At 38.4% G+C, this 22687-nt stretch overlaps 1 protein-coding gene across 1 annotated transcript in view; it reads left to right on the forward strand.

The window, feature by feature from the left end:
- Positions 1 to 22687, forward strand: part of GABRB1 (gamma-aminobutyric acid type A receptor subunit beta1) — a 92160-nt gene that overhangs the window by 61479 nt on the left and 7994 nt on the right. The window contains exon 5 of the mRNA XM_042811857.1: positions 8001 to 8083. Coding sequence (XP_042667791.1) covers positions 8001 to 8083 — 83 coding nt within the window. The remainder of the gene's footprint in view (positions 1 to 8000; positions 8084 to 22687) is intronic.

A 22687-nucleotide genomic window follows, 5' to 3' on the forward strand; every position in this document is an offset into this window, starting at 1 on the left:
TTTCTGTAACTATTAAAAAAGACATTCACAGTTTTAAAAGAGGGGGAAATGCAGACAGATAAAATAAGATCTACAGAGATACCACAGGGAAAACTTTTATGTGAGTATGTCACCTACAGGACATAAAACACTTCTTTATTTTATGAATCATGTAGTTAGCTTCTGAAACAAAAGAGTTTATTATACTTAGCCTGTGTTCTTTCTTTATGAGGGATTCAATTTCCAGAGCAGCAGTGACATTTTGTGCATTCAAGATACTGCATAACTACATTATAGTCTTCTGGATCACTGATGCATGCAGCAAATAAAGAGGCTAAGAGTAAAAGATATTAAATTTTTATTATAACTGAAGCCTAAAACCAAATAAATTGGGACAAAGCTTCAACATTTGAGTAAGTTGTTCTTCTCCCAGTCCTGAATTGAAATTTGAATTTAAATATGCATCTTTTTCGCCAAACTCTGTATAACATCTAGTATTACTGAAAGACTAAAAGAGTGAACCCTCCTCCCCGTATGTGCAACACATCCAAATATGCAATATTGATCCCCTATCAATTTAAATTTATCAATCTCTCTATCCTGAAAGATCTCCTCATTGAAAAACAATATCTCACTGGCACAAAGCTGATTTTCTTTTCAACATGACCCACTCAGGAGAAATCTGCATATGACTCATCAGTTCTGGCAGTCAGGAGAAGTTAATGCTTTAAATACACCAAAGCTACTCACTCTCTGGGGCTTATTAACCTGCTCCATCTCATGCAAGTCTAGCCGAAGACCTGGGTGAAAAGGACGAGCTCAAATAAATTATTCACACAGATGAGAGTACAAATATATTCTTTTCCTAACCCTTGCTGTGCTGGTTTAAAATGGTCACTCCTAGTTCACTCCAAGTATACCTAACATCCTCTCTGCTTGGGACTACAGATGTCATACAGATGCTAACTGAGGTTGCTTTGGTGAATTCTTCATCACCTATTTCAGCCACTACAAGCCAATTATCATCTTACCCACATTAACTACTAATTAAAAAAAGAGACTCACAAAGGCCATTCAGGGTGCTCCCACAGTTGCCTTACACTGATTCAAAATTACAGAATAAGTCTTGGGCCAAGCACAATGAAAACATTCATTTCTTCTCTAATTTATCTCTTCTTCCAATTAAGATCCATTGACAGGGCTTGAGCATCAATCGGCTTTCCTGTAAGACAGGGTCCTGAAAGAAAGCAATCTAATTTCTTCATTCATGCTTTGAGGTCAATATTTTGGCAAAAGTAAAGATCCTCTCATTAAGCTCATAGTGTAAGATTTTTATTTTAATTTTAGTTCTGCAAGGAAATTAGTCACCGCACACGGTAGATTAACTGCTTCAGCTCAGCTTCTTCAGGTGCACTTGAGTTTCCACAGAACATATGAATCAAGATATAATTACTCTGCCAGCATCACTGACTGAAATTATTAGTGTTCACATTCTGCTACTCATCTGGGACAAATGGGGCGTGCTTACTATCTAGTTAAAACAGAGGAGGGGAAGGAGGGGAAAGCTAGGGAAATCCATATGTGATGAAGACTGAGAAATACTCCACAAATTGGTCACAATGTTAAGAATCACTTCAGTGATCTGGAAAAGCTTAACAGTTTAAGCTCTGCTCTATGAGTGGTCAGAGCATATTTTTATTAGGTTCTGCAGTCATTTACATGCATGAATCAGCATAATGTCATATTTAAGGAGCCATTTATTGTTGCTATTGCAATTTCTCCTAGTTGATACATGTTGATAATAGATTTATAAAGCTTACAAAACTTAACTGCAAATACTAGTAGAAAACTCTTTGCATCAGAGTTTCTCCTGTTCCTCATATTCCATCTTTTTTTCTCTACTGGACTTAACAGAAAATGCCACCTCCTGTTTCTGTTGCATTCTCCTGGGAGTAGGGTCTAGATTCAAACCATGATGGACAAAGATGTCCTAAAACCCTCACATCAGATTCCTTTGTACTTGAGTAATTACTGTATTCTACTTCCTTCTAGCTTAAAAAGCAGCAGGGCTCATTGGTATCAGGACAACCCATAAGCAATTCGCTACTCACACTAACTGCTTAATAGTCAGAGGACACTCTACATTCAAAATCATTCTGCAGAGATTTAGAACCATTTGTTTTATTAAAACTGTATTCAAAACTAGTTATCTCACTTTACTTTCCTCTTGGACCTTCTCTAATGCTAAGCAATTCTCATCTGCCTCTCACTTTTTGTCCTGCAATGTGCTTGCGTTGTCAAACTGACCTACTTCTTGCAGTAAATTTCAGCTCCAATTCTCAGGCAATTTTTATTGAAGTATCTTGTTTGCCCTGGTATAGCTATAGTTCTCTTAGGATTTATATTATGAAATTTATTTTCATGGGTTTGTGGCTAGGCTGTAAAATTCCTCACTGTGCTGAAACTTGGATTACAAGCATCAAATAGGTCTATTTGCTAATATTTAAAAAGTTACATCATAGCATTTTAATGATTTTTCATATTTCTAGATCTTTACAAGCAAGTCATTCATTTTCACAGTAAGTAGAGTCATTTTTTATATACTCCGTTGAAGAGAAAAAGACCTTACATTACCTATTCACAGTGTGTATTCAGTTTAAGGTTTTGATTTTAGAAGGTTCTAAATCCAGTTAAAGCAAAATTCTTTCTTTCAGATTATTTCTCTTCCCCTACTTTTCCATGTTAGAGTCTCTCTTCCTCATTGCTTATCACTTGGCCTCTACCCTGGAGCTTTAGGCTCTCCTGTCAGCAAAGGGTCAGCAAGCCTATTTGGCCTCATTTTGGGTAATTTCCTCACCCTATCCTTGCTTTGTGATAGTACTATGCAACTGTTCTCTGGAGCAGAGTTCTAGGAGCATCTAAATGAAACTATTCAGCAAAGATTTGTTTCCTGAAATGGCATAGCCGTGACTCATTTTCTGACTGAAGGGAAAAGAAGTGGGATAAGAAGTGGACACTATGGCAGCCTAAGCAGGCACTGGATAGATTCTGTGGAAAAGAACATACATGAACAGAAATAATAATAGGGACTGCAATGCTCTTTTTTTTGCTATTTAGCATTAACAGTTCAAGCCCAGTTCTTGATTGATTTGGCACTTTGTAGATTGAGTTTTCATGCCTAACTTTTGCCTGGAAACAGACACTTTTATTTATGCCTCAGAGATAATCAAACATTCCTCCTCTACATTTGCCAAGTGTATTCACTCAGAAATGCTACTAGGTACACAAGGATGAACAACAAACTCAGAATGAGTCTTTCATGTACATTACTGCACTGCTAGTAGCACTAGCACTAGCAGAACTAGACAGTAGCACTGTAGTAGTTAATTCTTCTGATTCTTTTCAGTAGCATATTTTGTTTTACCACTTCAGTTATTTTCATCTTAAAAAAACAAACAAAACAAAACAAAACAAAACAAAACAAAAAAAATATTTCAGCCCTTGAAAGGCATTGCAGAATTTGATCATTTAAGCTTTTCTGGTTGTACCTATACTAGCTCAAGATATTGATCTCCCCAGTTGCTGTTTACATTGATGCTTGAGGTTACCTAACTCTGAGTCAATGATGTTTCACTTGAGGCTTGATGTGGGCAACTATCAGGGCAGCCTGGAAGGAAAGAAACATGGAACAGAGGAGGCAATAGCATCAAAATGTAGTGGGAGCCTTGTCCAGAGCATACAGTCTGTCCCTGCCACCAGTCACTCCATGTCACCGCTATCCACAAGCAGTGGAAGAGATGACTTCTGGAGACATGTGAGGTTACTGCATTGAAAACAAATTATTTCAAGAAAGATCAGAAGCTGTCTGCACTGTGGGTTGACTGATCACTGTAGCATCAATGGTTGGCTTGGCAGCTCTGCCTAAAGCAAATACAACAAAATTCTAATGAAAGTTTGGGAGAAAGCTTTGATCTAATTACTATTTACCTGCAGTAAATATCCCCCTGCTTCAAACAAAGCATAAACAACATGTTTATTTACCCAGACATACATAAATGTACATAAACAGATAAATAATATCACACCTTTCCTGGAAAGGCACACCATGCCATTTCTAAGAGAGATTTAAACTGTTTTGAATGTTTTATTTTTCAATTAAAAAAAAAAAACACACAGATGGTGGAGAGGCAAATCAAGCAAACTCTCAGTAGTTCAGGATATCACTTAAACCTGGAAGAGTGTAATTATTTTTTCTTGATCTCATCTTTGTAAAACATAAGTAAAACTACCAAATACGATAAAACGTTTTGAACCCTTCTCACACCAGATCCTAGTCTCAGCTGCTTACAGTTTTAGCCCTCTGAGCTGAATATTTCTACTGTTTCTGCGAGCAAAGATTAAAAGAAAGTGTATTTTGCATTTGCTAACCTAAATCCATACAAATGCTCTCCTTATAAACTTGAGCATCATATCAAACTACATAGTCTGCAGTACTGATCCGGTGGTTAACAGCTTGTCTCCCTGGAATCATAGAGTCACATATACTTCTACTGCTTTTGTGAGGAAAAAAAAATTTAAAGCCGAGTTATAATCATTTCACAATAAAGAAAAAAAAATGTTAATCAACTCATCTCTAAAACAAAGTACCTAAATCTCTTACTAAATCCAGCTCAGGAGCCAATCATCCCTTTTTCTCTCAACTTCTAATGAGATCATTGAAGACACTGGCTCATCCTAAACTTATAAACAAATGTAAGTTCTTTTTCTAATAGAATTTGATCAGACAAGCAATACAGTTTGATGAACACAGCATGTACAAGTACACACTATATTGTATAAAACACATAACACCAACCCTTGCTAATGCTCAGATACACCTCTTGCAAGTGGATTCCTCTCATAAGCAGGTTCCTCACAGCGCTTGAAGCTGGGCATGCTTTCAGGGTCAGAGCTGACATTTTCTCCCTGGGACAAGCAGACAGACACTAATCTCTTAAGCTTTGCTTTGAAATTTATAGTAGGCACGACAACGTTGTACATAGCATGGACAAAGAAAAAAATTGCATATTTAAATGCACAATGCCTTCTTATACCCTGTCAATAACTCTGCCTACAAGACATCCCATTAGATCTCTACTATAAAGAGACAAATAGGACAATTACTCCAGTGATACAGGACTGAATTCTGATATCAAAAAGTTGCTATAGGATTAAGTTCCCTGATATTACTGAAGTTACATTAACACAGAAGCAATATATTACCTAGGATATGAAAATCTACTTCTAGTGTGTAATACAACCCCCCAGCTCCACAGTGGTTAAGAGAAGCATGGCTACTTTTAATTTTATTTGAAAATTTCAGTTTGCTTTCTTTTTCCTTCCCCTTAAAAGAGTTCACCTCAGTTCATATCCTCATCTATATTTATAATTTATTCTCTGTTGACTGAGAGAAAAAGAACAAACATTAAAATTTGATATCTTTTCTCCAACTGGGAAGAAACATCTCACAACAGAATTTGCATTGTTTAGCTCTGATCATCTCCACATTTAGTTGTTCTTCCTGTCTTAAATATTGCTTCTCTTTCTTCTTTGAGGGTTGAAGAATAGCTTTTTGACAGAATTTTGATGAAGTACTGAAACATAACTCCACTTCCTGCCCTCATTCTGAACTTAAACTGCTTGCTGCTGATGTATCAAAAAATATTAAGCTTTGTCACTTGTTACTATAAGACTTACTGTCCTGCAGGGAAACCTCTGTCAGTATTACACAGGTTTGCAAATACTGGACAGCAATGTTCTTCTTTCATACAATTTTATTTTAGTCCAGAATAACTTGACAGTAAGTAAGAATATGGTATTCGTAGAGTCACACACACACAAAAAAAGCTAAGAGTGGATCAGATAATTTGAAATACAATAAATCATTCTGAAAAAAAAAAAAAGTTTTTTGCTTTTCATAAATATTATTTCTCTTACCTGTTAGAACTGCTTACCTTCTTTGTTTAATTACATTTTATCATTTGTCTTTTGAATAAACAAAAGGATTTAAAGATAGTAGGGTAGAAAACAGTGCACAAATAGATTATATTTGCTTCAACATTGAGATTGGGTGCTACTCATCATCCCCTGTGCCCAGGACACCATACCATGTTCAAAGCTGCAGGTCTATAGGGGAAATGGGAAGTCACCAGCTTCCACCAGATTTCCACATCTGATAGTCACCCTCCCATAACTGCCTGACAGTGGTCCCCAAGTGACCTTGCCACCTAGCATTATGTGGCTATTATCTCTGCAAACTTCAGCTAAAGCCTTCTTCATATAGAAACAGCTGCTTGTTGCAGGACCAGAGAGCTTAGGGGTGGGAGAGTTATGAGAGGGAAAGCTGCTCCCCATCGTTTACTACTGAACAATTACCTTGTGTCAACAAAAAAATTCTTGATATGATTAAGAAAGAAATTGCTGCTGCTTATGTAAGATATTCAAAACTGCAGAAGTCAGAAGTACAGACACACTGGCCATGAAGAAACAGCTGGCCACTGTAACCCTGTGGTCTAGAAAACATTATGTCTACTTCTGTACACATTTCAATAAATCTGGCTGATCCAGGTGAACTGAATTACCTTAAAGGCTGATTTGTTAATTGGGACTCTATGAAACCTCGATTAAGAAGCATGTAACTGTGACTAATGTTAGTTATATACGATCTTCAGCGTTATTAAGTAGGGTTGTGACAAATCATTACTGCACAGCTTTTTCAGTGTCTCTGAGTAAGACACATTTGTACAAGGCTAAACTAAATGAAGTCCTACCTGTTCTGAAGTTTTCAGCAAAAGACATTAAGAAACATGTAAATCAATTCAATGAGCAATACTCGAGACAAAAATCAATCTCAGTGGAAAAGCAGAAATATCATACTTTACAAAGCATTACGCAGTAATTTCATGGGCTGGTTTGTCTGTCACAGCTCTTGCTAGACAGTTCTCATACACAAGTAGACAGATGGATTGTGAAGAATTAGGAAATTTGAAGCATGTCAAAATAAAGAGACACATGGCTTTTTTTACCCCCTTTTATTCTATCAGTTCTGTGACAGCACAAATTATCATCCCAGTGCAGCATGTAAGTGTGCTTGACTTCCATCACATTGAAAGTAAAATCTCCAGATGTGCTCCTGTGGTGCTAATTACCATGAAACAGAACGATATCCAGATCCAGAAAAGAGGGATCTTTCTCAGGAAGGAACTTTTCATGAGAAGGAGTAAGAGGCCAGTTAGATTTCAGGCCATGTTTGCCCATTCAAACTTCAGTAGTTGTATAAGCACATATGAACCCTTTTATCACACACACACACAAAAAAAAAAAAAAAAAGACAAACCTGAAACTGCAGATGCAAACTCACTTCTGTGAGTTTGAAAGCACCCTGCAAGTGATTTTCTTAAGTAACCAACAGATGATGTACATTCCATAAGATTTTGATTGCATAATACAATTTTGAGAGGCAATATACTATTGTCATACTGATAAACTGATTGTGAAACCATAAAAACAATGATTCACATGCTACTAGTGCTTCCCTACCATGGAAAATGCACATGCATATCAGACAAATCTTAGAAAGCATTACATGAGAGCAGAATGAAAAATGGAACTATTGCAGTACCCGTTATAAATAAAAATGTGCAAACCAATTTGAAGATGTTTGAATTAAGAACACTAAAAATGAAATGTCCAATGAGAAACCTCAAGAAATGCCCTTTAAAACACTCAGCACTTTTTCTTGTAAAGTTTTCTGTCAAAATCCTACTCCATGATATTTAGTGTATGCTTTTAAGCTTTATACTATATTTGCTGTATTGTGCTATATAAATTATTTAATCATGCTTCACAAGCAGTTTTGTACACCAGCTATCCATGCACCGTTCAGTATTTAAACCAAAAAAAAATACACTACAGAAAGATTTACCTAATCAAACAAATCAAATGCGGTTTCAAAACTGATTTTTTTCACCCTCCTCTTATAGGATTACAACAACAGCTGCTTGCATGATGGATCTACGAAGATATCCTCTGGATGAACAAAACTGCACACTAGAAATTGAAAGTTGTAAGTTACCGGAGGGAGAGGGTTGGCCATTTATTACTTGGCCCAAATTTAATCTGAGCTGCAGCCTCTGAAATAGAACTAGAGAGGTTTATCTCAGTTGAATAAGTGCTTATATACATAGAACTGAAACCTACCTCACTGAGAAATGCACACTCACACTCTAGAGCACTGATTAGGAAAGATGGGCTCTCAGGCCAACATTTATATCAGTTTATAACTTCTAATTGATAGCATCAATAAGGTGCCCGATGTTTGTCCCCAGTAAAGGACAAAAATGCACACATACTTTCAAAATTACTCTTCATAATCAAGTACTTCTTTTTTTGTAAAAGCAAACTCAATATCAGCACTTAATATAATCAGTAGCATTTCTTTTTAGTCTAGATTTCAAATTGTTTGCGGCTTTTCCCAAAATGTCATCTTATAATGATTTTTAAAAAACCCTGCCAGGTTGAGAATTATTCTGTCAACAAAAGATTTTAATATGTAAACATCTTCAGTATTTTTAATGAAAATTATTTTTTACCAGAGAGAGAGCACTGTCTGAATAGAACCTGCTTATTTATTTAGAAAATTAATAATAATGTATTTTATCTTTAAGATAGTGATTTGGCACTGTGAGCAGACATACTGGAAAGAGAAGAAGGGAGTCACTATTGACAGGGTTCCCATGAAGCACATAATAGCTGCAGTCAGGATTCACTACAGTTACATCACAGTTCAGCATTCAACACGTGCAAGGGAGTCACTGGAAGGACATATTGGTTGTACACCATGGTTAACCTTCCATTACAGATGCAGTAGCAAAACAAGATGAGCCAATTTGATATGCTTGGGTTGAATAAGGCAAACATGCATTAATCTTCCATGAACATCTGTTTTAAGTTAGCCCTCTCCTTATCTACATTGCTCAGAGATTACTGAAGCACTGCAAACCCACACACCTGTGTATGAACATTAATACAGCCATTTTCTTCTCTTTCTTGGGAAGCAGAGGCAGTAGTCAAATTTTAACTTCCCCTTCCAGTGCCACCCATCACGTTATTGTTCTCAACAGTCACTTTCTGTAGAAGAACACTGTCTGGACTTCATAATCCAGCAGTACAGAGCCACTCACTAAGCTGCATGGTTGTCTTGCTTGTCCTTGGACTTGGCAGTTTACTGCCTTTTTGGCACACAGAAATATTGTTGATGTTGATGTTATTGCTGCTGCTTGGCTCATTTTTTAGCTTAAACATAACAGGGCATGCAATGAATACATTTGGAGAAGTCGTTTTTTGATTTTTCAAAATAAAGTGGATATATACAGTACAATAACAATCAAAAATAGCAACTTCATACTGAAGTCTCTTTCATACCAAATTCATACCTGAATTTATTTACCAGGATATAGCTGATCTGAAGTCTCCAGTCCAGTCATGTTCTAAAGCTGATGAAACTAAATGAGCATTTATCAGCTAATAGGCCAAATAGCAGGAAGTGTCTGGCTCATGTCTCTCTATTCATAAGCTTTCACTATAATGAAGCTTTGTAGGAAAGAATGTTCAGTGAGAATGGGCTTGATACTATCACTGAGACTTCATCAAAATCAAGACTAGCATCAGATCAAATAAGCAATTAAAATGCTAACGCTATCAGGGATGAGAGAATACCGTGTCACTCATGTGGCCAGTCATACGTCTCCAAAAGGAAATTGCTTTTCAGACCTTCACTCACTATAAATAATTCATGTCTTCTAGGATATATATGTTCATATTTGTACCTATTGATATTAGTATCTGTTGAGCTGAATGAAAGAAATCAATAATTTTGTTCACAATTTGCCAGCTGGACAAAATTTGTTGAGTGTTACCTCTAATGAGTATTTAGATCAGTTCTACTAGCAACTGAATGACTTCCCAAAAGCAGGAACAGACTTAACTGCTACTAAAATCCTAGAGGTTTTGCCAGGAACACTGGTACAAATGGAATCTTCGACAATTTACAAAAATAAATAAATAAATAAATAAATAAAGTCTTTAGTGTATACCAGCTTTTCTCCTGTGCATCTCTAAAACTCTTGAAATTATTGATGATGCACCTGGAAAAACATTCTGGACACAGTTCTAAGACCAAAGTGCCTCATTTTTGGGCTTCTGAGTAGAAGTAAATGAGTCATTTGAGTACTCAGCATTTAGGAGTCCACATTAATCTCCTTGAAAGGGCAAAATGGAGATGAATTAGCAGGTGACAACCACAACCACAACCCCTCTGTTGGTGCCACACAAACACCAGACATGTGATGTTTTCTTCCACAACAGAACCAGTTTATTAGGTTCCCTCTCTCAGCCTCTCACCTTTATATTTTTCATTGCATATCAGCCTTTCATATTTATTTCTATTTTATAAATTGTTGCAGAGCAAGGATGAAAATCAAATTGTTAACATTTTCTTGGTTAGAAAATGTTTTCTGCAAGAAATTCTTATCCAATTTAGTCTTGAGAGAGACTGAAATTAAATAAAAATGCCATTTAAGTAAAAGGGCCATGGAAAGTGGTGGTGCTGTAATTAGTAAGATACTCCAGAGCTGCCCATCACTAAGCAGCATCCCTGACTACTAGACACACTGTGTGCCATGTGAACTGTCAGATTATCTCCAAAGTACTGGAAAATCTGGGGGGTAATTCTTATACTGTGTTTATACTACTTATATTTTAACTCCCATGGCATCAGGTTACAGAGCAGAACGGTTCATGGAAATCATCGCTGAACAACAATCATTACTTGGAAGAGATGTGCTCTGTCTTGCCACTGACTTTCTTCTGTGCTACCTACAATCTTGTTGGTTCCACCAGGAGTTTAATAACATATTGACCTTTCAAATTCCTTACCTTTATTTTTAACAGTATTTTTATTCTTACCACTGTTACTAATCGTGCAAGGTAAATAGGTGCAGAAAGAAAATAATCAATTAAATTAACATATGGTCAGCAAAAAGACTTGCATAGATGTGTAAATCTATGCAATATTGATAGCCCTGAATTTAGTAGCTGACAACAGCATGTAATGTGATAAAGAAGAAATAGGCTTGATCTTTAGCTGGTGAAAACTATTAAGACTTCATTTCTGTCAATTAAAGCACTGCAACATGCACTAAATGAGAATCTTCTTTTTTCAATTAGTTGCCTTAAATGTTCGTTCCAAGTGAACACTCTTTCTTCAGCCCCACCCTTTAAATTAGATGTAATCAGGAGAGACAGTATAAGTGAGCTCCGAAGTGAAATACTTATAGGGAGAGTTCAGTGCCGGTAGAAAGTGCATGTGAAAATCAGAAATTTAAGCAAGAAGACAAAAGCATAATATAAGAACTAAAGTATGAGCTGATAAAATATCCCATCCTTCACTTAAACAGAAGTAGTTATTAAACTGATATCCACTCACCTGCAGATGTAAATACACAGCTTGCAGGGAGATACATGTCTGAAGATGCAATCATGAGTGCAACGGAAACAGCAAGCAAAAATCTGGAAGAAAAATAAATTCCAAGACACGAGACCATGGCCAAGATGGAAAATGCGTTCCTCCCTCTGCTGTTAGATGACCCTAAAAAAAAACATTGAGATTTTGAGCAGACCAGGATTGTTACTCGCTCTTCTAGACTCGTGCACAAGGAAAGTGGGGCTGCTACACTGCCCTTTCACTTCCCATAGTTCTTCAACAAAACGAAAGCTGTCATATCTCTTCCATTTCAACAGGGTGCCAAGAAGATGGCACCTGAGCTAGTCCTCTCCCTGCTCTAGAGTGCTTCCTGCCATAGAAACCAAGATATCTGGAGACTCATTTGGCTCTTGAAAAGCTCAGTGCATTCACAGCAACTTTATTCATAAACAGAAAGGCAGAGTCATTGTATCTCACAGGGATTCTGCTGGAATTAACCAGAGATGATTCCTTCAAAATCTAGAGCATTAGGACTTGGCCTTAATAGTACTCACTGGTGACTAACATAAAGCAATGCTAATAGCAGCGAAACAACTGTGCGATGCAGGAATTGGAAAAGAGCACAAAGAATAAGAACACTGCCCTACTATCTAATCTCTCCAGTGGATCAGCCAGAGCCATGATGATACATGCTTATATTTAGCCCATAGAATATTTTAACTTTAAATAAACAAACAAATAAATAAATAATTAAAAAATCCTGGCTTTCCTGAAGCTATCTTATAGGCTGATAGAAGCTATTCCTACACAGAGAGATGCATCCATCCAGGCAGAGAAGAACACTTTGGCTGTACATATTCCTTCACACAAATAGTCAACTGCTTTGCTCAAGTACTTCACCTTACTCCACTTCTGTAGAAGCAGATGGGAGACGATATGAAGGCTTTAAATCTGTTTCAGTGTCTGACAGTGTGATGGCCACGAGAAATTTGTCTCTGTGAAAGCAAGAGATTTTGTGACAGGAATTGCTTTGTCAGCAGAGCTGGGATCTGTATCAACCCAGTTCTCATGGCTCAGCAGACCTTCCAAATAGGAAGCTTAATGCCTGATTGGAGGTTACCCAGGTTTCTTGGCACCCTTACATGAGCTCTGATGGATGGCAATTTGGGATGTTAAATCCCCTAGCTTTCAGTTCTGCAGTGCCAGCAGGCTCTGGTGAGGATTACAATAGGGCATACCAAGATGCTACAGCCTGGCTGTGGTCTATAGTGGCAGCTAGCTGCAGCATTCCAGCATCCCTTCTTAGCAACACAAGAGCTGGCCTTGCTGTACCACCTGGGAGATCAGGTGGGACACTTATTTACACTCTTTGTCCCTTTGAGTTCCAGTATCACAGTCACGGCATGATCTTTTGGCCTAAACTTGCATCTGGCTTTCACTCAGCAGAAAAATGATTTGCAGACTGCATCACTCTGACAATAAACCAAATCCCCATTGGGGTCCCTCTCCAGCAGACTTAAGTGAAACGTGTTTCACACTCACAGGAGAGGTAAGGCCAGGCTGTGCTCCAGTTTGGCACAGCTATTTACTCATTGGCAAGTTGCCACATGTTTCACAAGAAGTCTGTAATGATTAGCAAGAATGGTCCCTTTGGCCTTAAAAATCTGTGTCTCTATGACAACCCGAATGCTGCAGCATGATTCAGGAATCAACATCGCAACATTGAGCCATGTGTTAGCCTGATTGGTAGCACTCTCCTACAAATCACATTGCTTGTGTGGGAGATCTCAGTGAGCCCAGAGGAGCCTGAAAAGGCTGAGCTGGAGGAAAGACGAAGATTTATTTAACCAGCAACAGTACAGAAAATGGCAATTCCACCTTGACTCCATTGTTTTTACGGCTGTCTCTGCTTCATAGTGAAACAGACATAACACTAAATACATATAATGCTAAAATGGAAGAGCAACAAGCTCACAGTGATACTACAGTCAATCAATAAAATATCCCACTTGAACCTCTGGATGCTTTGTTGCCGAAAGAAACAACAACTGTGTTCATGTCTAAACATTCATTATTGCCTCTGTTGGCACAGAGCCGTTTGACAGGATGAGATCTGAATAGATTTATCACAGCTCCCTGTTTGAGGAATACTGCATTGATCCACAGTATGATTGCATATGAACTACCAGTGATGTAAGAACCAACATCTCAAAAAAAGTTCTATTTTATTAAAGATGAAAACCTGTCTTAAATCCAAGCTTTCACAGACAACTTTTCCTTTACATGCCTACAGATACAAAAGGTAAAAAACTGGAAGGAAACTCAGCTCTATTCTTTTTTCAAGGGATTTGATCTTTCTGACATTTTTGAATGAGGGTAGCTTCCACCCCTCACAGTTCTCAGATTCTGCCTCATCCATAAATGAAGAGCTTCTCTCATTCACCTGTGTGTCAGATTCCCTTACTCCCTCATAATAACTATCAGCCATGATCCCTCGCCCCAGTGTGTGTCACTTTACATAGGCACTTCCAGCCCCAGAGAAAAAGGTTTTATCCTCTTTAACTGCTCTCTGTTTATGAGAGTATAGAGTGGAGAACTCTTCTGCTTCTGATCAAACCCTTTAGCTGCTCTAAAACACACAGCCACCCTCAAATTATGTTTGAACTTGATGCACTATGGAGAGAGGGAGGTATCTGTTCCAGAACTCAGATCAATCTAACAGCGACATCTTTTTTGAGATTATCTCGAAAATAGGGGCTCATTTAGAGGAGGGGATGATTTCTTAGGAAACATGAGTCATTATGTCTGTAATCAGAGCAGCAGCAAAAAATAATCTCCAAACCAGTCAAGTCATGTTTTTTTGTAGAGCTGCCATGTTGTGCTTTGAGATAACGTGATTGTCCTAGGATGTTACAAACCTGAGTACAGTTTATGTGTTTACTTGCCTTCTGCCAAGGTGTGAATTGCTGTAAAAAAGAGAATCCGGGACAAACTGAAAGATTTTGGTACTCTGGGATTCATTTCAACCCATGAGAATAAATTCTTGCTCCAAATGCATCCAACTTCACAGATGCAATAAATCTTGAGAAATTTTCTGTTTGGCGCCAATTCACTCTATGTCTTCATCTGTACCTATGGCTCCTTGACATCACAGCAATACAAATAAGAAAAACATATTGCCTCAAGTCTCTATGCAGAAAGATTTCTTACCCAATCTGGCACAGCATGAGTGTGAATATGTTTATTACTGAGTAGACCATATATTCAGGTCCTCCAAGTGCCAGGAATCCAATCTGCAGAACTGCTAGCATAAGTCCATCAGATAGAATTCTTATAGAATTCTTAAAGCTTCTTCTGTTAGTTTTCTTCTATCACTTCTATCAGCTTTATCTTAAGCTATTCATCTTCTGCACAAATGCAAAGCCAAAAAAAAAAAGTGCTAAAGCAGACTGCACAAAGAAGTATTATTCCTTATGAGCAAACCACAGTGCATAGGAAATTTCAAGAACATACTGAGAATTTCAGTTTTGTTTGAGAAGTTCATTGGAAAATAATATTAATATGAATGAATTTATCTTTTCTGGCAATCAGCAGCCTTTGAAACAGCAGCTCTAGGCTTTCCTGACCACCGAGTCTCATCTGCCTGGTCATGCAAGGATCACCTCCTTAGACGGGTGCACATTTCTCTTCCTCAGTCTTAGCAATATCTGTTGACACTGAAGTCCAAGACTGTTTTGCACTGTATTGCTCATTACCCTGCAGCTGGAAATGGAGTTAAGGCAATGATTCATTTCATAGTAGACAATGGATGCCAGGATCTGGTCTGCTTATGGATGGGAAAACTGAAAGGCTGCACAATTACTCTAAATATAGATTTGAGCAAATGAAGCAGCACCTAAACATCGCTGAATTGTTGGCCAGTATACCTATTCCCACCTAGCAATTTTGGCTAAAATCACCAAAGGCTAACATTTAATTTAGAATACGTGGCCAGTCTCCTCAGTAAATTCTCTCCATTCTCACTCATTGATATTCTGTAAGTGCCTATGAACTCTAAATTGCCTACAGGGAGCTCTTCCTGAAAAAAACACGTGGTTGTTTAACACATTATCATTTCTCATCCAAACCAGACAGAGCACAACAACCTTACTTGAATTCACATTTAAGGTCAATGCAACAGAACCCTCAATTTGAATATTTCACACGCTAGCTTGGGCTGCAATTTGTATTAACAAGAAGAGGCGCACAGAAATTTGTTCAGAGTCCATTGATTACAAGATCTTGAGCCTTCTCTCTCTCTGGAGCACCCGCCCCTCATCATCACCCCACATTAACCTACCAATGAGCCACACACCTGCCTCCGCACACAGCTGAATATACTAAGAAGGTTTTCACATCACCATGTAGGAGAGTCTGCTCCTTTACTTCTAAGTAGAGAAAAATTACTGCATATTTTGTAAACATTTTCTTAGCAATAACAAAACCTTGTTAATTTTGTACTACAGTTTTGCTATTTGCTATTTTCCTCCCTATTGTTGCTAGCACAAATTCAGTCTCTGCAATACAGGCAGCCTTTGAAATGGCTGTAATTTGCACTCCTTAGCTTTGCTGTGAATTGCAGTACATGTAAGGTGCTTGACATGACACTGGTTTATCTCCATGCTTCAGTGGGGTAAATTTCCTCAGGAGAAGACAATGTCATACGTGTTTCTTAACTAATGAGTGCTTTCTTTAGAACCAAGACCAGAATTCAGTCCCCCCCCCATTACAGCTATAAATCTATTTATCAAGAACAGATCTGGATATACTTTCCCTCGAAGGGGACAAAAGTAGTGCACGAGAATGTAAGGTATACTTGCAGGAGTCATGCTGGCATAAGTGAAAACATGCAGTGTCGCAGTTCAAATAGAGGCCCTGCTGCCTTCAGCAAGAGCAGGTTGTGGCCTGACACAGCAGAGTGCAAAACAGATGGACATGAACTTCACATGGCTTCTTTGTGGAGCACATCAGCTGCACCTAAATTTGGGAGAATCTGCCTGGCAACAAAACAGGAGTACTCAGAAGTAGATCTTAATTAACCAAGCGCTCAAGGGCAAGATGTGTTTACCATATGAGCACACATAACTATGTACCATGCAGTATTGACTGAACTAAATTAACTGAACACTAAGCAGCGGGATCTGTGTTGCTAATGTTTACATAATGTGCAAATAAATATCGTTGTTCTCTTTTTAACTTTGTAAAGCAACACAAGTCAGAAAAACACATCCCAGATTATGGTTCAGAAGGACATAGCTACACACTGTGTAGGGAGTTCCAGATGAGAAAGGAAGAGCAGCAAAGCAAGGGGTGGAAAGACAAAAACTCTACACAAAACATGCTCCATTGAACACAGGTTATCCTCATCTGGTTAGTGTGAAGGTGTGGAAACCCCTTCAGATAGCAAAGGAAGTGTTGTTCACTCTTGACAAACTGAGCAATCCCATCCATAACTCCCAGGTGCACTGCTGCTGAAGCTAAATTACTAGCTGAGAAGATAGCTAAAAGTATGTAGAAATTCATGTCTGAAGGCTGTACTTATCAGGGTTAATTGGTAAAAAGCAAGTGGATATATGTATGTATTATATGTACAATTACACAATTATCCAGTCTGTACAAGTAGACACTGCCCAATTGTTAATTAGTCTGGAACATATATTGTACATTTGCTTAATTTAAGTAGTTTAAAAAGAAATACAATTGTTGCTAGTTTTGAGACAGTAAGTCATCAAAATGCCTCAAGTCACATCACACACACTGTTTGCTAAATTATTCAGATATAGAAAACCAAGTTTTTGGTGTCATTTTGGCTGCTGTGTTACTGTGGACAGGTTATTTATTACTTCGCAAAATGCGTGGGCAGGATCAAGATTTCCCATTCACAATATAATTTATGATAGTTATACAAAGATTTGTAGAGTTAGAGGCTCTAAACATTAGGCTAAAAATCATCACTCTATTGATGAATTAAAAAGATGAGTTGTAAAGGTGAGAGACATGAGGGACACCAGACAGACCGATCTGAAAGTGGTGGAACATATCACGATGCTTAATGTCTGTACTGACATGGAAAATCTGTCTTGCCAGGAATCACCTTGTCTCTGACAGTGGCCAATAACACATCTACGAAGTGAGAACAGAAATTTCTCCAATCTGTTATTTCAAGTCAGAAATACTAGCATTATAATTAATAACCTAGAGAGATTTTTATGAATATATGATCACTTCTGGACAAACATAAACTTTCAGCAGCACATCACCTCATGCAATGAGTTTTGCAGTGTGTCTGCACATTGCTTTTCCCTTTATTTTTCCGAATCAGCCTTCAGGCAATTCCATTTGTTATCTTCTTGGTCCAGAGGTGTAAGAGATTGCAAATAATAATTTCCTGTTCTACTTTGCTAACTTACAAATCTGTAAGCTACCATCACAACATTCTCTCATTCCACTCATACATGCCCCATACTGAAGAATCAAGACTGAGTCAGTCCTCCTTCCCATGAATCCAAATCTGTCCTCAGTCATGCTAGTGGCCCTTCTTTGCATCAAATTTAATGCACCCATTTTTAAGAAAGAATGAACCGCATTTAATAGTCAAGATATAGCACAAAGCGGATTAGAAAGCACACAAAAGTGTAAACAAAAAATCTTGCATTTCCTCTCCATGTCTTTCCTAGTAATTCCGGGGTTTGATTGTTTATAGCTAATGAGAACTAAATTTGTAGTACAAGTCTGACTACCTGTAGGACTCTTCCAGAAAACTTGACAAAGCTCTGAAACATTTCCATCTATTGGGACTGCAGTAACACAGAGGAGCCCTGCTGTGTTAGCCATTAAAGGGATATTAAGCAAAAAACAAGCAATTCTTCTCCAAAAGGATTTTCAATCTTGTATCAAGTCTCAATGGCAAATGAGATGTAAAACATTAAAGGGAAAAAAGAAAAAAAAAGATAGCAAATAGCAGTGAATCAGTGTTAAAGGTTTGCAAAGAGACACAAGGCTATAATTCCCTTCCTGAACTAGATTACGATTCTGCAAGAGTGACTTTATACAGTAATAACATTTATTTTATGCTTCTATTGGATGGGAAGCAGTGTCTCCAACCAGGATGGAAGAGATTCTCCCATATGTTAAATTTATTTTCACTTGAGAAACCCTCTTAAATAACTGACAATTTGTAGTACTGCAATCTAACCAACTATTCATTTGGGTCAGTACTTGTTAGGCTAAATTCTGACTCATGTCCCTGGTTACAATCTGCCATCTGCCTATAGAAAGTAGAAGGCTGCCTTCCCTCAGATCAGCTTTTATTCCTCAGTGAATCTCACAGAAAAAAAAAAAAAAAAATCAGCTATAAACATCCACTCTAATACAGCAACAGGAAGCCATTTCAAGCAATTCTACCCCTCAGATATTAACTGGTAATACTGCTTTCCAAAGGTGATCTTCAGATACATGGTGCTGCAATTCCATGCTGGGTTTAGGTTAAAACTATCAATTTACCATTGTTTGGATTTTCTGCACAGTGTGCAGAAAAAAATGCTTTATCTTCTTTAACATAGTCATAGGAATACTAATAATATGAAACAAGAAATATCATACTCTAAAAATGCATTCAGCAACCACGACCAAGTTGTTAGAAAAGAAATGATTCAGTAGTGGTAGAAGGGTGGGTTCTCCCTTACAGAAGACTGAAGGCTTAGGGCTCACAGCCTAGAGTATTCTTTGGAAATGAGCTATTAGAGTCAGATCCCTAAGGAAGAGATCCTGTTGCCTGCTGTTTCAGAGCTACATTCCCTGGAGAATCAGACAGAAAAATGTCTCCATTTGTACAGCGCTGGGGAATTTGGTGATATGAGTACAACTATGATTTTATTTGTGAAGTTAATGTAATATAAATCTTTATTTATCCCAGAGGTATTTGAGAGGTAAGAGTTGGAGTAGAAAATAGAACAGCCTGGTGACATTAACAAGTAATACACCGTTAACCTCTGCTTTATCACAGTGTCAGCAACATTTCTAAAACTTCTTTTCTGCAATCAGCAAGATTTATATATAATCTACTTATTGCCATGCTTGAATCCAGTTACTTTCTAGACTTGTGGTACTTCTGCTTAAGTGTTTTCACTCAAGCTCTCAGCTGCTGGTCGAGAAGCAAACAAAATGAAGCATTGACACACGAAGGACTGCATTACCATTCCTAGACATTATTTTCTAGGAAGCAGAAGTTTAATATCTGGAGTTGAGCAATAGAACATATTTTCATAGAATCATAAAATCTTCTGAGTTGAAAGAGACCCTTAAAGGCCATCCAGTCCAACTCCCCTGTAGTGAACAGGGACACGTACAGCTATGTGAGGTTGCTCAGAGCTTCATCCAACCTGACCTTGAACGTCTTGCAGGATGGAGCACACACCTCCTCTCTGGGCAACCTGTTCCAGTGCCTTACTGCCCTTACTGTAAAAAACTTCCCCCTTATATCCAACAAAAATCTCCATTCTTTGAGTTTGAAACCAAACTGTTTGTCCTACTGCAACAGACCCTGCTAAAGAGTCTGTTCCCTTCTTTCTTATAGTCCCCCTCTTTTAAGTATTGAAAGCTTCTTATCCTGTCTCTCCAGATGTTATTTAAACCAAACCCCAGCATAGCTGGCATTTTAATGGTTTTGAAGAATCTAGCAAGCAAGCAAACAAAGGCTTAAACAAATAATTTTCACAGAAACATTTTTTAATAATAGAAAAAAAAAAAAAAAAGAAAAAAAAAAGACAAACAAACAAAAAGCCGTCATCATCTGTGATTAACGAGGAGACCAAGGCGGGAGGGCCGTGGGGAGCTGCGGAGGATCCGCGGGCAGAGGCAGCGCTCCGCGGTGAGCGGGCTCCCTCTGGTGGTCATTGGGGAGCCTCGGCGGCCCCGCTCTGGGGGAATGCACTGCGCTGAATGAGATCAACCTGTGCCGGTAGGGCAGTTCAGTGGGATTCATTTCGCGCTCTGCATTTGTGAGATTATTTTATACCTGTACCTGCAGCCTTCAAGCCTCGCATCCGTGAGCCAGAATAAGACAGGAGAGCAATGATTCTCACACACCTGGAGAAAAGTGCAATGCACATAGTGAAAGGCATTAAAGATCATAGGGCATCAGAGACAAAACTGGCAGGAAGAGTTCCTGCTGGATTCTTTATCGTAGAATCATAGCATTACTCTTCTAAATGCAAGCATGAATGAACTGAATGCCCCTGAATGAAAATTATCACTGACTCTTCCTCCTAATTTCCCAAGCTCTAACTGGAGGAAATTCAGTGGACAAATCAGCATGTTAGAAGCATTCCAGATTCATTTTTGCACTGTTTGGAAGTTTGTAAAGTTGAAAGGCATGGCCTGCCATCAGGGTTGGTCTGTGAGCAGCTAAAATCTTCCATGCAAGGCTTCTGGTACTGGTCCACAGAGTTTACAGCTTTGTAACTCTACCACAGCAGCAGCAGCAATTTAGCCAGAGGCACTGAAGTTGCCTATCCAAGAAGTTTGAAATGAGAAGCACATGTGCCTCTGTTACAACCTCTGGTAAACTTTTTTTGCAGAAGACCAGCAACACTACACACTGCACTGGCAACATGGTGCAGTCCTTAAGTAGCAAGACAGGTCTGTTTTTCACTGTTGAGATCTGCCCTCTGATATTTCTAGTGTTTATTTGGTACTGGTTTGGCCTTAACAAGTAAATAGAAATTCGCCCTTCAGGGAAAGGAACAAAGCCATAGCTTTCTGAGCACTGGAGGCTGTTCTACCCTCAGCCAGTGCATCCTGAGACCTGACAAGAGGCAGAAATGGGGGAGAAATTGGAGGGAGCAGTGTGGAAAGGGGGATAGTACAAGGTAGAAGAATCAAGTTCATCACCTTCCTCCACGCCCTGAAGCTGATCCTTTGATTCTCACATCTAAATCTTGCCCTGGCTCTCTGAGGCAAGTACCCATGAAATTTTGGGTTGTTCCTGCACCCTTCTTCCTAGCACTGGCTCCTAAAGATGAAATAGTAACTATGCCTGTTAGCTCACATACAGAATGTCTGTGTGGTACCAAGGTGACAGATAGTCAATATGCTTTCAGCAGGAGATGATAGCTTGCCATTTCCTCTATTGCACAGGGTCTTGGGAAATATTCAAGAGACATTCTTAAAATAAAGATTTGCATGAAAATGAAGTTAAGAGTTCCCTGGCATTTTTAAGCAGACTTGGCATCACATCCAACACCAGGCTTGTCCTGGCCTCATGGTGTGTGGGCCTTGTCACTGAAACCCCACACCTAGCAGCTGTCCTGAACACTGTCAATGAGGAGAGTCTGGGTTTCTGCCAGACAGCACCAAAAAGCCAACCAGCAGTGAGGACCTGATGCGGGTTACTGCAAATCAATTATCATAAGCAATGGGTAGCACTGAAAGTTTAAGTAAACAGCAGTAATCTGTATTACATGTATTGGCAAATAGTTTCATCAGCATGCTATGGAACACCTCACAAATAAGATTGAACCTTGTTCAATCCACTTTGCATCAGAAGTTGCTGTTCACTCAGTGGTCCATCCTTCCCAGCAGCAAGGTTTGTCTCCTCCAACTGTCCCCAGGGTAGCTACAGATCTGGTTTGCATGTGGTCAACCTTCCAGAGATGAGGAACTACCATAGGAAAAGTCATCTCCAGTCTGATTTCTCTAGCTAGAAGAGACATCACCAGTACACATGTGGTCAAGTTCCTAACTCTGCAGAGGCTTCTGGTGCTATAGTTTGTGCCACTGTCACATTTTCTAAAACTTTGAGTTCAAACTCCTCCATTTAATCTGTGTTATATGATTTAAACCTGATTACAACTCACACCTGAAGGAAAAGTCTAAAATTAGATGAGATGTTTTTCTCTCCTTCAGTAGAAATCTGTTCTAAACGTCATCAACTGGGAGATTTTAAAATTCAGCCACTACTGAGCTTGATTGAAACATATTTCAAAATGCTAACAATGGCAGAAAGGCAGATTAATTTTTAATTAAATGAAAAATAGTCATCACTGTTAAAAGAACGGAGACGAAATGTACTAGTTTTTAAATAGATAGGAAATACTGTATGTTAACTGCAGATCAGTGATGGCATGGTCTCGTTAAAATATAAAATGC

The sequence above is a fragment of the Centrocercus urophasianus genome, unplaced genomic scaffold, assembly GCF_019232065.1.
Source record: "Centrocercus urophasianus isolate 14NV4802_14NV808 unplaced genomic scaffold, USGS_Curo_1.0 seq_13, whole genome shotgun sequence".
Classification (NCBI taxonomy): Eukaryota; Metazoa; Chordata; class Aves; order Galliformes; family Phasianidae; genus Centrocercus; species Centrocercus urophasianus.